At 30.6% G+C, this 13,899-nt stretch overlaps 1 protein-coding gene across 1 annotated transcript; it reads right to left on the bottom strand.

Annotated features, from left to right (window-relative positions):
* Window positions 1-338: 338 nt before the first annotated feature.
* LOC116013429 (DNA-directed RNA polymerase 2B, chloroplastic/mitochondrial-like) lies at window positions 339-8,309 on the bottom strand. Its single transcript, XM_031253178.1, has 19 exons — window positions 7,163-8,309; window positions 6,855-7,070; window positions 5,871-6,004; window positions 5,721-5,787; window positions 5,443-5,501; window positions 5,175-5,292; window positions 4,960-5,073; window positions 4,689-4,820; window positions 4,186-4,602; window positions 3,865-3,915; window positions 3,523-3,593; window positions 2,948-3,032; window positions 2,618-2,770; window positions 2,189-2,263; window positions 1,832-1,921; window positions 1,703-1,750; window positions 1,377-1,491; window positions 1,192-1,295; window positions 339-1,069 (listed from the first exon to the last, which is right to left on the bottom strand). The coding sequence occupies exons 1-19, from the start codon at window positions 8,108-8,110 to the stop codon at window positions 959-961; spliced, it is 3,108 nt and encodes a 1,035-aa protein (XP_031109038.1). The 5' UTR covers window positions 8,111-8,309; the 3' UTR covers window positions 339-958.
* Window positions 8,310-13,899: the final 5,590 nt, after the last annotated feature.

The following is a 13,899-nucleotide window of genomic DNA, read 5'->3' as shown; positions in this document are numbered from 1 at the left end:
ATGACTGTGACTCTCCCTAACAATTCTCAAGATCAATAATTATATATTAATTTTAAATTTTGATGTCTAAAATTTTGATATACTTTTCTATGTTGAGACAACTTTATGTTACAAGTTTAACTTTCAACATGAGTGGTTTAATTTTTAACATTATTTGTCACAAATTTCATTTTATGATGGTATTCTATCATTCTTTACAATCAAATAATAATCAATTTTAAATATTTATAAAATAATATATGAGTTGACATGTAAGTATAATGATGTGATAGAGATAATATCAGCGCTACATCTATTTTCCTTAATTGTTTTACTTTTTAAAGAATAAGACTAAAATAAACAATATTAAAGTAGAATGGCTAAATTGAATAAAACACTATAGTACAAAGACCTCATACGTACTATGACCAATACAACTCATAGGTATTTTGACCCAACTATACATACCTTTAAGGCTCTAATACATGTATTTCAAAAAAAGACACAAAAGCCTCTAATACCAAATTATTGGTCTGCAAGTAACTGCACTATAGGATGGTAAAGAGAAAACACCTTTACATAAAACCATTTACAGCAGAAAGCTAGAGAGGTGCATTTCAGTTGCAGGCTTGGAAGGTTGGAACTGAAGGCAGATCTCCAGATTGAATTGATTGGAAGGATAGCCATCTTTTCTTATCTAGACAAAATTTCACATTTATGTAGATAGTATAGTATCCTCACTATTCCACGTGTATACCTGAGATGTCTGCCCAACAAAGCTGGCCATAAAACTGAAAGCAAGGTCAAGATTATTGCCTTTGTCAGCTCACATATAAACAGACCACGATCCTAGGCGCCTCCAAGAATGTAGAAGTACCAAGCATCTCAGGCCGTGGCCTGGTTCTGGCACTCGAGAAGCACGTTGCACGAGCCTTGCTTAGCAGTAAAATCGAATTTCACATCGAGTCCTACTGTGTAATCAATTGAAGAAATATGTGGATTCAAGGACATCTTTCAAATCGAAGTCCCCTCGTTCAGGCAATGGTGGAAAAGATAGCATAGGGAAAGACTGTTCAAAGCTCTCCAGTAACTGTTTGAGAAACCGTAAGCAAATAATACGATACGAAAAGAATTACAATAAGCAGCTTGAAATTATCGGGAGGCTTCAACAGCTCATCATGCAACGAATAAAAAATAGGAATATGCACTTACATTTTCTAGGATAGGCTTTTCATAAAGCTCAACAAATTTCTCTCGTAGTATCATGTTCATCTCATCCACATCACAAGCATGTGTCCAGTACGAGTCATGAACTCCTGCAGCAAAAATGTGGACATTAGTTTTAGAGGAGGCCACGAGACGTATTGAGGTGGTTAAGAAAAAATATCTTAACAAACCTGCAAATCTCAAGCCTGCTCTTTTGCAGGCAACTGCGGTCATCATCATATGTGAACCATCAAGAGAATGAACAAAATTTGGAGGAAAAGCAGTTCTCTGCCTCTTGACCATAACCTGAAGAGAAGAGAGCAAGGGGGAGGTGATTCAAAGATTTAGATAGAAACTGGAAGCTTTACTTAGAATTTGTCCAATATAGATTACAATTGACACAATTAAACAAATCAGGAACTGTAAACTCAAATGGTGGCTAGGGATTTCACATTTTAGTTATACAAATATATCCCTGCTAGGCTGCTAGTATGTTCATATTGGCATTGAAATATACCTTTTCTGTTTCTCGCTGCAAAGTTAACACCTGAAGAGAAGTCTTAACCTGCATGCAGAAAAAATGAGACATTGACTGCAGGTTTCTAAGAACACAACACACTAATTGCAATAACAGTATAACACTTACAAGGTGCCTTCCAATCTTGCGGTAAGGCTGCACAACTGGAAGTCCAAGAGGAGTTGTCCATCGAACTGGATGGTTTTCAGAAGCAATGACCTATTGAAACATTGTACTTAATAGACATGAAAATACGCATCAAAATAAATGTTCCAAGCACAAACTAGAATAAGCAACGCAAGCCTAACAAAGGGTACATACGGGCATCCTATGCTACTGTTAGCAAGTTTCAATAAAGGAAAATTGTTGGTATTATGCCAAATTCTAAAATGGTGCAATCTAATGTGGCGTTGGGGACTTGGGTTGGGTTAATGTCACTAGCAATCAAACGGCAATATCACAGACAATAATACTCCCATTTCAAACCTTTGCACACTCTCCAAGCCAGCTCATGATACTGCGTGCAGCTTGAAACATCTCCCCTAGTGCAGTCAATGTGACCTAGTCATCAGAAAAATTGCTCGTCAAGAAAAATCGTTTGGTAGTCATTGACTACTCAGTTTGTTAAGTCATATTTCATTATCCACCATGGTGTTGTTACAACTAACACCTGACAAAAGTGATAACACAATCCTAATTTCCAACCATTTCGTAACAATCACTGCAGTTTGTGATGATCTAAATAAAGTTTTTATGGCCATTGTAATGGTCAGGCTTGTGATCAAAACACATCTATGTATTGGTTGAATGCAAAAAGCTAATTTACCACCAATGAATGAAACTCCCCAAGGAAAGCAAGGTTATAAAGTTCTTCACATTAACAAATTTAAATACAATATGCTCTAACACACTTACTTTTGCACCATAACAGGCTGCACCAAAAAGCTCAGACTCATCATCAATTGCCCCACGCTCCTTCAATTTTCTCTTAATCTGATCTCGAGCACCAATATATGTGACACCATAAACTGATGTCATCACTGTTTGCTTCACCAATTTTCTATCCACCTAAACAATAACAAATTCCACCAATTATTAAAACTACATGCCTACATGGTACCCACACAACTGAATAAGATATTTATATATCAACAAAATGGAATGTTTGCTCAATAAGGAAAACAAGAGCAACTTAAATAATAATGGCACAATAGGGAGAAATAAACTGAAGACAAGACACCAAACCAGATTAACAAGAACCCTAGCGCGCAGTGCATCTGGAAATTCAGCAGGATCTCTCTGTGCATCTCTCTTCATGATATCAAGAACTCTGCATGAGAACAGTAGATAAAAACAGGATGACCATATAATTTTTCTATTTTTCAATAATAAACTTATCACATGCAGGTGAAAGATAAACTTGCTTAGTTTTAAAAACTAATTGTCATGCAACCAAATTGTGGCATATAATATACCCACAATTTGACATGTAGCATGGTGCCTCATTAGGTTTCTCCTTTTAAAAACTTGCAGCATCAAAAGATACATTCTCCCAAATTTTGACAGTCTGCTCACTGTTAGGATTTTGGTGTCCATCCTCCTGGAATTAAGCACAGGTGAAGCTAGCTCCCTAGTTTGTTAATGGTAGTAACCAAATATCAACTCCATTATCCTTAGCAATAGGTCCTAAATACTTTTTGGCTTGTTATATAAAAAGTGAAAAGTAAAAAGCAAAAGAACGAACAGTTCCAAGTATAGTAAAGTTGCTTGGCAATACAATGTGAAAAAAAAAAAAAAAAAAAAAAAAAAAAAAAGATTACCTGGCTGCTATGCCTGAGTAAACATCCGCAGGCTTTTCTCCTGCTACCAGATTGACAGAAACTGCTCCTAACTGAATAAATGATCATTGATAAGAAATATAACTATATTAAGTGAAAACAGAAAAGCTAACAGCACTTAAAATAAGCAAGATCAGTGGGAGATTGGGAACTGGTTTAAATGTGAAAGACTGCTGTTATGAAAATGACAATGTTATCCCATATCCAATCCACCATTCCAGTGAACTTCATATATAGGTGTACACACATGCTAGATTGCTAGATATCTGATAAGGAACAAGCTAAACCCATAATTAATTACTCATCTATGAAATTTGTTGCTACCTTATCTCTTCCAAGAGCAGCATAATGCTGCAGCCCATTGCAAGAGCCATCCTGAGAATAGTCAAACTGAACTGATCAAAAGATACTCAAAATTCATAAAATTTATTTAATTCTGGGAAGAAACTAAGGCCAAGTTTAGATAAATAACTTAAACAAGTGCATTTCAGCTAGCACATTCCTATTTTGACACATTTTTGGATAACAAAATACAGATTCAGGGCAATAGGTCATTTTCAATATGTGCATACTGTTTAAGTCATTTCCAAATATGCCTGGAGAACTGAAACACAGTACTGATACTATTTCTGTTTAAATAATTACCTGGTGCACAGGAACATGTGAAATGGTCATCTCTGGAGATGAGCTTCTCAAGGCTTCGGAGAGATTAATGCATACAGCTAAAAGCTGGAATGGATCCTCTGCTTTCAACCACCAGCGTTTTCCCTCAAGTGGTCTGTCAGCTGAATCAAATATATCATCCATGTGATTTTCAGTAAAGGCTAGTCGACCTTCAAGAGATAATTTCTCCACACCACCAGCATATAAATTAGCCAAATGTATCTTCAACCAACGCAAGCCTGACTTTCCAAGAGGACGTCCTTCAGCAAACTCTAGGATTCCCCGACAGATATCAGAACCCAGATGGTTAAGGTGTGGATGCATAGGGTATGCGCGTCCACGGAAATCAAGATTGTGGGGGTAAAAGAAACCTTCTTCATCTTTCATATTGTGTGCTACCTGTTCCGCAATATAGGTGTCAAGCTTAGTTGGATAGCACAAGCAATAAACAACAGGAAAGTAGGAAACACATCATTGAATCCTACAGCAAGTTTGAGCTCTATATCACATCGCTGTGAATGCCTTTCTCTGTTCTCTTTCTTGACAGCTTTAACTTTCCATTTCCACTTTTTAAGTACTGTCTCATCTTCTGTATCTGGTTCTTCTGGCAAAGGGATCTGCATTGACATGTATGCACACACAAAATTGTGGAGAAGAGAATCATTGCAGCAGTTGTTTGATAAACTTAAACATTAAAAATTCTAAGCTACATTTTACAGGAACTATAAAGAATCAAGTTTTAAGAGAGCTACCCACATCATCACGGTCAACTAAATCAGCAAGACGCCCACCACTAGCCCATATTCTATCAACAACAGAGAGTACTGTCTTGTTTATCCTCCATCTCGTACTTCCAAGTGTATCCAGTGCCTGGACAAAAAAGAACAGATGATAAAGTTTAAATGTTAGATTGAATAGAGAGAATATTTATCACCTTAGATTGAAGATTGACAAGAGAAGATTCCCAAAACCTCAAATACAGGTTCTAACTGCTTCCTAGGGGCTCTCTTGACAGCTTCTCTTTGCTGTCTTGCTCCATGTGTCCGCATGACATATGAAGGCAAATAAAGGTGTGCACCCTTGTCATAACTACAGAATAGTGATAATAAGGAGAAGAAAAAAAAAAAAAAAAAAAGGTCCTGTTAGGTGAAAAGTTGCTTGAGCCTTGAAGTAAAGAAGATGGTGGGAAAAATAAAATTGTAAGGAGTAAAAGAGGAAATGGAGCAGAATTTCACGTACCCTTTCCACTTGATTGGAGGCACTAGCATTGGCATATAAGGAATTACCATGTGCCTGGCCTGCTTGCAAGAGTAAAGAGTATTATGTAGCATAACTGATGATGTGGTGAAATAAATATAAATAGAGGCTGTAAAAACTACTGAAAGAATAAGAAGTGCTATTTTATAGACAATAAATCCCAACAGCTAATCAGAAAAACTTTGATATACTGTTGCACATCAAAATGAACAAAAGAGTCCAGCACTCTGCCAACTAGCTGAGCAAGTTGAACTACTCACAGTTTTTTCAAGACCTTTAAGGACCAAAGGGTCGCATTGGATAACACCATATCTTCTGCTACCACCCCTATAGAAGAAAATTGAAGCAACACGTTGAGTTAAATAAATGAAAGAAAATACATTCAACTTGGCAGGGAAAATGAATGTTACTTTGTTTGATTAGTGACAGTCCTAAATGTATGAATGAAAGCAGGTCGAACATCTGGTGGACCATCAGCTAATTGATCGGCTGGAGGCTGTATATAGGCTGTTTGCAAAACCAATTCAATCAGATGGCTTCCAACCTGATAGGTAAGCAACATTAAGAAATTCAGTACACTATAGAGCCAAATAATTAACTTTTAGAGGGCGTTTGGTAGCCAGGAAAGTTCGAACTTTCTTGGGAATTTAAAAGGTGGAAAAATTATTCCCACGTTTGGTGCAATCTTTGACTTAGGAAAGTTCGCGTCAATGGGAATCATATTCCATGATATCAAGGAAAGTAAATCCCACCTAGGGGAGGTAGGATTCTTTTTCCCGGGTGACCGAGAATCTATCAAATTTATTCAATTACGTACTTATCATTTTTGGTGCCAGGTTAAAAGTTCTTATAAATATAAAAAAATATGTCTATCTCACCATTACACATTGTTTATCAAAGAAATTTACATCCAAGTACGTAGTTAAAGTTTTCCGTAATCTAATTTGTAATATGATCATTATGTAACGATGCAGTACATGTGTGTGTGTGTATTTGAAGTACTCTATATATAACTTGATTAACTTGAGTTTAATTTTTGGATACTTAATTAATTTGATGACAGGGTGATTTTTTGTCATATGGTTTATTATTATTAATTTACAGGTAATTTATTAAACTCTCGATTATTTGTTATGGTTTTTTTTAATGTTTGTATATAGCAATGATATATTAGAGATTATAAAAATTTTCTTGGGAAAGTTTAAACAACCAAACATGTTAATTAATTTTCCAAGTAACTTAATTGTTATGTTTCTAGTGTGACACCCAAACATGTTAATTAATTTTCCCCGTAAAGTTATTCCTATCAAATAAATTCCTTGGAAACATTTTATCGGGAATTTAATGGATGGGAAAGTACCAAACTGCCTCTTAGGAGATAACTATAACCTTACCTTAGCCTTAGCATCTTGACCCCATGGCTTGAAAGCATCCTGACCTCCCACTATTCGTCTCACTGCTCGTAGATTTTGTTTCTTTATCAAATTAGCTACTTTTTTCTGTAGTTTCTCTTTGCCTTCCGTAACACCTTCATGCTCTTCTCCTCCCATTTTTGCATCTTTATTAGCTTTACTCTGCCTTGTTTTCTCCAAAATTTTATGTATCCTAACCTGATAGAAAAGGGAAATAATTAATATAGGTAAGGTAACAACCAAGAATGATTGCCAGCCTTACCAAAAATTAGACAGTAAAATTCTTTTACCTCCTGTTCAATTGCGTCTCCTATAGCACATGCAATATGCACCACCTTTCCGGTGCCAAATTCAACTCCAGCCATTAATAATCCCATCAACTTATGCATTGTGACAACTGCCACCATATCTGCAGGTAACTGATTAAAGTATTTAAAATAGTTCGCTTTTGTTTTCCCAGCCAGATAAAGCTCCTGTTCTTCTGCAATTTTGTTATGCAAAGGCTCAAACCACCCTAGAAAAAGTGATTTCATGTATGGCAAATTAGGTGCCAACTTCTGAGCACACATATCTTCCAAAAGTTCCTTATACTCCTTAGCAGCTTTCTCCCATGCCTCAGTCTCAATCTTTGTCTGCCTTCTCTTAAGGGCTTGATACTTCCATCTCCCCATTCCTCTAGAAACCCTCTGCCGCTTCCGCCACTCACAATGAAACTGTTTCTTCTCTTCTCTTCTCATCTCCGCCAACAATTCCTCAACCTCATCAGTTACAGACACATTTTCTTCAGCTTCACTGGACGAAACCTCAACAGCTTCAGCTACACTAGCATAACTCTTCCAGGAAAATCCACCGAGGCACACTGAGCTCATCATACTGTGCAAAACTGGTCTGCTCAAAAACTCGTCCCGAGGCAAAAATTCGCCAAATTTCCGAAAGCCAAATTCCGTAGAGCCATTATTGGAGCAAGGCACGGGATCAAAAGGGCTAAACTGTACTAATTTCTCAGGGAAATTTGAACCTTGGGGAAAGCTAAGAAAGCTGGAAGTACGATTGTAACGACTCCTTGGGTTGAGAGAAAGGTTCTGCTTCTGTAACGCTTTGGAAGAGATTTGTTTGGCTATGTTTCTCCACATAATAGCGGGAGAATAACTAGAGAGGTTTAAGGCTTTGGCCGAGGGTTTATCAATGAAGCGATCGAATTTTACGCTGAGAGAAATGGGGGCTTTGGTGTGGGACATTCAAAATGCTTGAAGAAATGCGCGAAAGAAATCAGTGATGAAGTGAAACTGGGTTGAACGCTATTGGGTCAAAGACTCGAAGCGAGCCCGCGATTGCTTACATAAATTCATCAGAACGGCGGCAGAAATGAACTGTTATTTGGGCGGGTGCAGAATAGCCGGCCGCCTCTAAACCCTCCTTAAACCATGCGGGTATTGGTACTTACTAATTTGGTATGCGTTTTTACGGATCTTTTGTGTATAGGTCCGAAATGGTAAACGGGTTTTGTAATTTTAAGCCGACCGACTCTATAAATTACTACGTATTATTCAACATGTGTTTTCTGGAGATATTGGCATTTCGGTAAATTTTATTTATATGTACTAGTATTTTCGTCCGTGCGTTGCACGGAATGGATTTGTTATAATATTTAAAAAATATTTGGATCAATATACAATTATATATATTATAACATCGAATATTATATAACGCAATTGATGAAATTGATTGGATTGATGATGTTTTCCTTTGAATTAGAACAAATAATTGTCCAATTACCCGGGCGTGAATAAATTTTTTTTATTATATATTGAGATAATAAAAATAAAGATGAAATTATAAAAAATTCTAATATTGAACGTGTACATTTATTTGATTATAAGATTAGTATACAAATATTACTCAATTAATTGAATAATATATGACTTGTTTGTCTAAAATTATCTTAAAAAATCTATAAGTAATATGACTTATATAATTATATTATTACTAAAATAAATATGAGAAAATGAGAAATAAATTAATTGTAATTATTATAAAAATAAATTCATCGACCAATGCTTAACTTAATTATCATAATAATTATTAGGCAATTATTATTAGTCAATTACACTAATATATGTGTAATTATACTTTTATACTTTAAGTATATTCATTTTGCCCATATTGCATTTAGTTTTATCTTCCTCCTCCATATTTGAATGAATTAATTTTGATTATTATAAAAATCTAACAACCCATGTTCAATTAATTTTTTTAAAGTTTAAATAACTTAGAGTTTTCAAAAGGAAAGTATAATTAACTATTAAAGTTTTTAAATAATTTTCAGTCAATTAGTAATATCCTTTTCTTTTCCCGATAAATGATTTTACTTTTATTAATAGTGTTGATACGTGAGTATACATATTATCAATTTATAGATATTAGTTAATTTATATTTTACATTTTCTTAACAAATAAGCTTTATTAATTATTTGACCAATAAAATATTTCATTAATTGACTACAAAAGTTTAGGCCGGGAATGAAATAGAAGGATTTTACTTTTATATATAGTATAGAATATAGATTACGATCTTTTTATATTTTAAATCAATTAGTAATATCATTTTTCGCGGAATAATGGTCAAATAAACCACTGAACTACACACAAAACTGCAATTAGGCCATCGAACTCAAAAAGAATGCAATTGGATTCCTGAACTATATAAACTCATGCAATTAAGTACAAATTGACATGTTTTTAAAAAAAAAAAAAGAAGTCCAAATTGACCTGTTTACTTACAATTGTGATGACATGGTGGTTACTAATTTTAAAATAAACTTTTTAAATAATTTTAATTAAAATAATTAAATAATAATAATAATAATAAAATTTAAAAAAAAAAACGGACGTCTCCGGCAGTTCTTCTATTTTTTTTAATTTTTTTTAATTATTAGTGCCGATTGTTATGTGTAAATTAATATCAGGCAACCTTATCTAGGAAAAATGAAAAGAATTACGTAGTAATATTTACCTAATTTTCGTTCCATTTTTAATTGATGATGTAGAATATTATTATTGAAATATTTCCGTTTCATTTTTAATTTCCGTTCCTTTTTTAATTTATCTTTAATATTGTTTATAATATGCCTTTATTATTTATGATGTAGAATGTTTTTCTTTTTTAATTAAATTGCAATGATATGACCATTTCCTTTTTCATTCTAGTTAATTATGGATATTTTTTTTATTTACAGTCAATTATTAATATTCATTTCCTTTTATATATTCAATCAATTAGTAACATCAGATTCATTTTTAGTCGATTTTTTTTTATTTTCAGTTAATTAGTCAATTAGAATAATAGATCCACTGGTATTTTTACCTAATTTCTGTTCTATTTTTAATTAATGATGTAGAATATTATTATTGAAATATTTTCATTCTATTTTTAATTTACCTTTACTATTGTTTAAAATTTAAAATATGCATTTACTATTCTTATGTTTTTATATATAGTATAGATTAATACTATGCTAATTATGACGTCCATGTATTATGAATAAGTATGGTAATTAAGGAGTATATATTATAATTAAAAAATAATGTATATTTTAATTTCGTTTAATTATGGACGTAATATGTGTATGTTTAATTTTCTTTAATTTTATCCGTAATATATATGTGTATGTTTAATTTTCTTTAATTATGTCCGTAATATGTGTACCATTAATTTCTTTAATTGATTAGATAAAATTACGGCAAGTATAAAAAACCGTTTAATAAAAGTATAATGTTTGAACTAATTTCTCAATGACCATAATTATTAAGATTTTATTCCAAAGTAACCATTAGCATAATTTTATATGTGTAATAATCTGTGAATTGAAATAATTTACATAATTGTATGGACGTAATAATATGTGAATTAGCATAATAATACGTGAATTGAAATAATTATCATAATTTTGTTAATCTCCTCTAATTATGGATGTAATGGCTATGTTTGGCAAACATAGCTGAAAGCTGAAAAGTAGCTGAAAACTAAAAAGTTATAAGCTCGAAGCTGAAATATGAAGAACTGTTAAGCTAGCTGTTATGCTTAAAAGTGTTTGGTAAAATTAACTTTTTGATAAGCTAATAAATGTAAAAAGACTAAAAAGGACATTTTTATAAAATTTAAATTGTTTTAAATTTAAATAGGTTTTTTATATATTAAAATATAAAATAGTGAAATCAATATATTTTAATAAAATATAAAATAAGAACATATATTTGAAAACATATAAAGTAAAATACAATGTTTATAATTCATAAGATTAGTTCATACAAAAATCAATGTTCAAACACAAATGTCAAATTGAAATTACAACCAAACATATTGAAAAGAAAAAGTCAAAAAGGTTTAGCCAAAAATGCTTTAATTGGAAAGGGTAAATGATGTCATTTCTTTAAAAAATAAGCTCTTATTTTAATCTACTAGCTTATTTTAGTAACATTACCAAACAGAACTTATAGCTTATTAGTAGCTTAAAATAAGCTATAAGCTCATAAATAAGCTCTGTCAAACAGAGCCAATATGTGTATTATCAATTTCGTTAACTGATTTGATAAAATTTATATTACGAACAAGAATATTAATTCATTAGTTGTCATAATTTTTAAGATTTTATTCAAAAGTNTTTTTTTTAAATTATTAGTACCGATTGTTATGTGTAAATTAATATCAGGCAACCTTATCTAGGAAAAATGAAAAGAATTACGTAGTAATATTTACCTAATTTTCGTTCCATTTTTAATTGATGATGTAGAATATTATTATTGAAATATTTCCGTTTCATTTTTAATTTCCGTTCCTTTTTTAATTTATCTTTAATATTGTTTATAATATGCCTTTATTATTTATGATGTAGAATGTTTTTCTTTTTTAATTAAATTGCAATGATATGACCATTTCCTTTTTCATTCTAGTTAATTATGGATATTTTTTTTATTTACAGTCAATTATTAATATTCATTTCCTTTTATATATTCAATCAATTAGTAACATCAGATTCATTTTTAGTCGATTTTTTTTTATTTTCAGTTAATTAGTCAATTAGAATAATAGATCCACTGGTATTTTTACCTAATTTCTGTTCTATTTTTAATTAATGATGTAGAATATTATTATTGAAATATTTTCATTCTATTTTTAATTTACCTTTACTATTGTTTAAAATTTAAAATATGCATTTACTATTCTTATGTTTTTATATATAGTATAGATTAATACTATGCTAATTATGACGTCCATGTATTATGAATAAGTATGGTAATTAAGGAGTATATATTATAATTAAAAAATAATGTATATTTTAATTTCGTTTAATTATGGACGTAATATGTGTATGTTTAATTTTCTTTAATTTTATCCGTAATATATATGTGTATGTTTAATTTTCTTTAATTATGTCCGTAATATGTGTACCATTAATTTCTTTAATTGATTAGATAAAATTACGGCAAGTATAAAAAACCGTTTAATAAAAGTATAATGTTTGAACTAATTTCTCAATGACCATAATTATTAAGATTTTATTCCAAAGTAACCATTAGCATAATTTTATATGTGTAATAATCTGTGAATTGAAATAATTTACATAATTGTATGGACGTAATAATATGTGAATTAGCATAATAATACGTGAATTGAAATAATTATCATAATTTTGTTAATCTCCTCTAATTATGGATGTAATGGCTATGTTTGGCAAACATAGCTGAAAGCTGAAAAGTAGCTGAAAACTAAAAAGTTATAAGCTCGAAGCTGAAATATGAAGAACTGTTAAGCTAGCTGTTATGCTTAAAAGTGTTTGGTAAAATTAACTTTTTGATAAGCTAATAAATGTAAAAAGACTAAAAAGGACATTTTTATAAAATTTAAATTGTTTTAAATTTAAATAGGTTTTTTATATATTAAAATATAAAATAGTGAAATCAATATATTTTAATAAAATATAAAATAAGAACATATATTTGAAAACATATAAAGTAAAATACAATGTTTATAATTCATAAGATTAGTTCATACAAAAATCAATGTTCAAACACAAATGTCAAATTGAAATTACAACCAAACATATTGAAAAGAAAAAGTCAAAAAGGTTTAGCCAAAAATGCTTTAATTGGAAAGGGTAAATGATGTCATTTCTTTAAAAAATAAGCTCTTATTTTAATCTACTAGCTTATTTTAGTAACATTACCAAACAGAACTTATAGCTTATTAGTAGCTTAAAATAAGCTATAAGCTCATAAATAAGCTCTGTCAAACAGAGCCAATATGTGTATTATCAATTTCGTTAACTGATTTGATAAAATTTATATTACGAACAAGAATATTAATTCATTAGTTGTCATAATTTTTAAGATTTTATTCAAAAGTAATCAAATGAAATGCACGGGTAATTGACATTATCTGAAGTAAAAATATATAAAATTATCATAAGAATGAAATCTCTATGTTTAATGACCATAATAAATTTAGATGTTAAATATAGTGTAATTAACACGGATTATATAGATGGTAAATAGTATATGGTAATTACCTATATAGATTAACATATTAAGCGGATTAACATATGGAACAATGTTATAAAAAAGGAAGGAAACCTTTTAGATAAAATATATTAGGAATAATATCAATTAAATAAAATATCATAGGAATTTCTCAATTCTATATTTATAATTACCTTTATAAACAGATTTAATAGGAAAATTTAGTTACAAACTTATATTAAGAGTTATGTATTATTATATTATTATTATTATTATTATTATTAGGAAAATTATATTAAGAATTTTAGATTATTATTACTACGGAGTATTATATTATTATTATTATTATTATTATTATTATTATTATTATTATTATTATATTAACATAATAGATTTTAAATCGGGCTACAAAATTTAATATTATTATTTCATTTATTCAAGTATAGTAATCACCATTCTTTAACTAATAAGTGTGAATTAGTATTGTGCAATTAATGATAAAGATTAATAA

Source organism: Ipomoea triloba, chromosome 3, assembly GCF_003576645.1.
Source record: "Ipomoea triloba cultivar NCNSP0323 chromosome 3, ASM357664v1".
Classification (NCBI taxonomy): Eukaryota; Viridiplantae; Streptophyta; class Magnoliopsida; order Solanales; family Convolvulaceae; genus Ipomoea; species Ipomoea triloba.
The sequence above is the reverse complement of the archived record's forward strand: the minus strand, read 5'-3'. Positions and strand labels throughout refer to the sequence as shown.

Coding starts and splice junctions, on each gene's coding strand:
- LOC116013429 (XM_031253178.1), bottom strand. CDS start 8,110: ATGTCCCACACCAAAGCCCCCATTTCTCTCAGCGTAAAATTCGATCGC. Junction 4,603..4,688: donor ATATAGAGCTCAAACTTGCT/GTAGGATTCAAT, acceptor ATTGCGGAACAG/GTAGCACACAATATGAAAGA. Junction 3,594..3,864: donor CTGCTCTTGGAAGAGATAAG/GTAGCAACAAAT, acceptor TCATTTATTCAG/TTAGGAGCAGTTTCTGTCAA.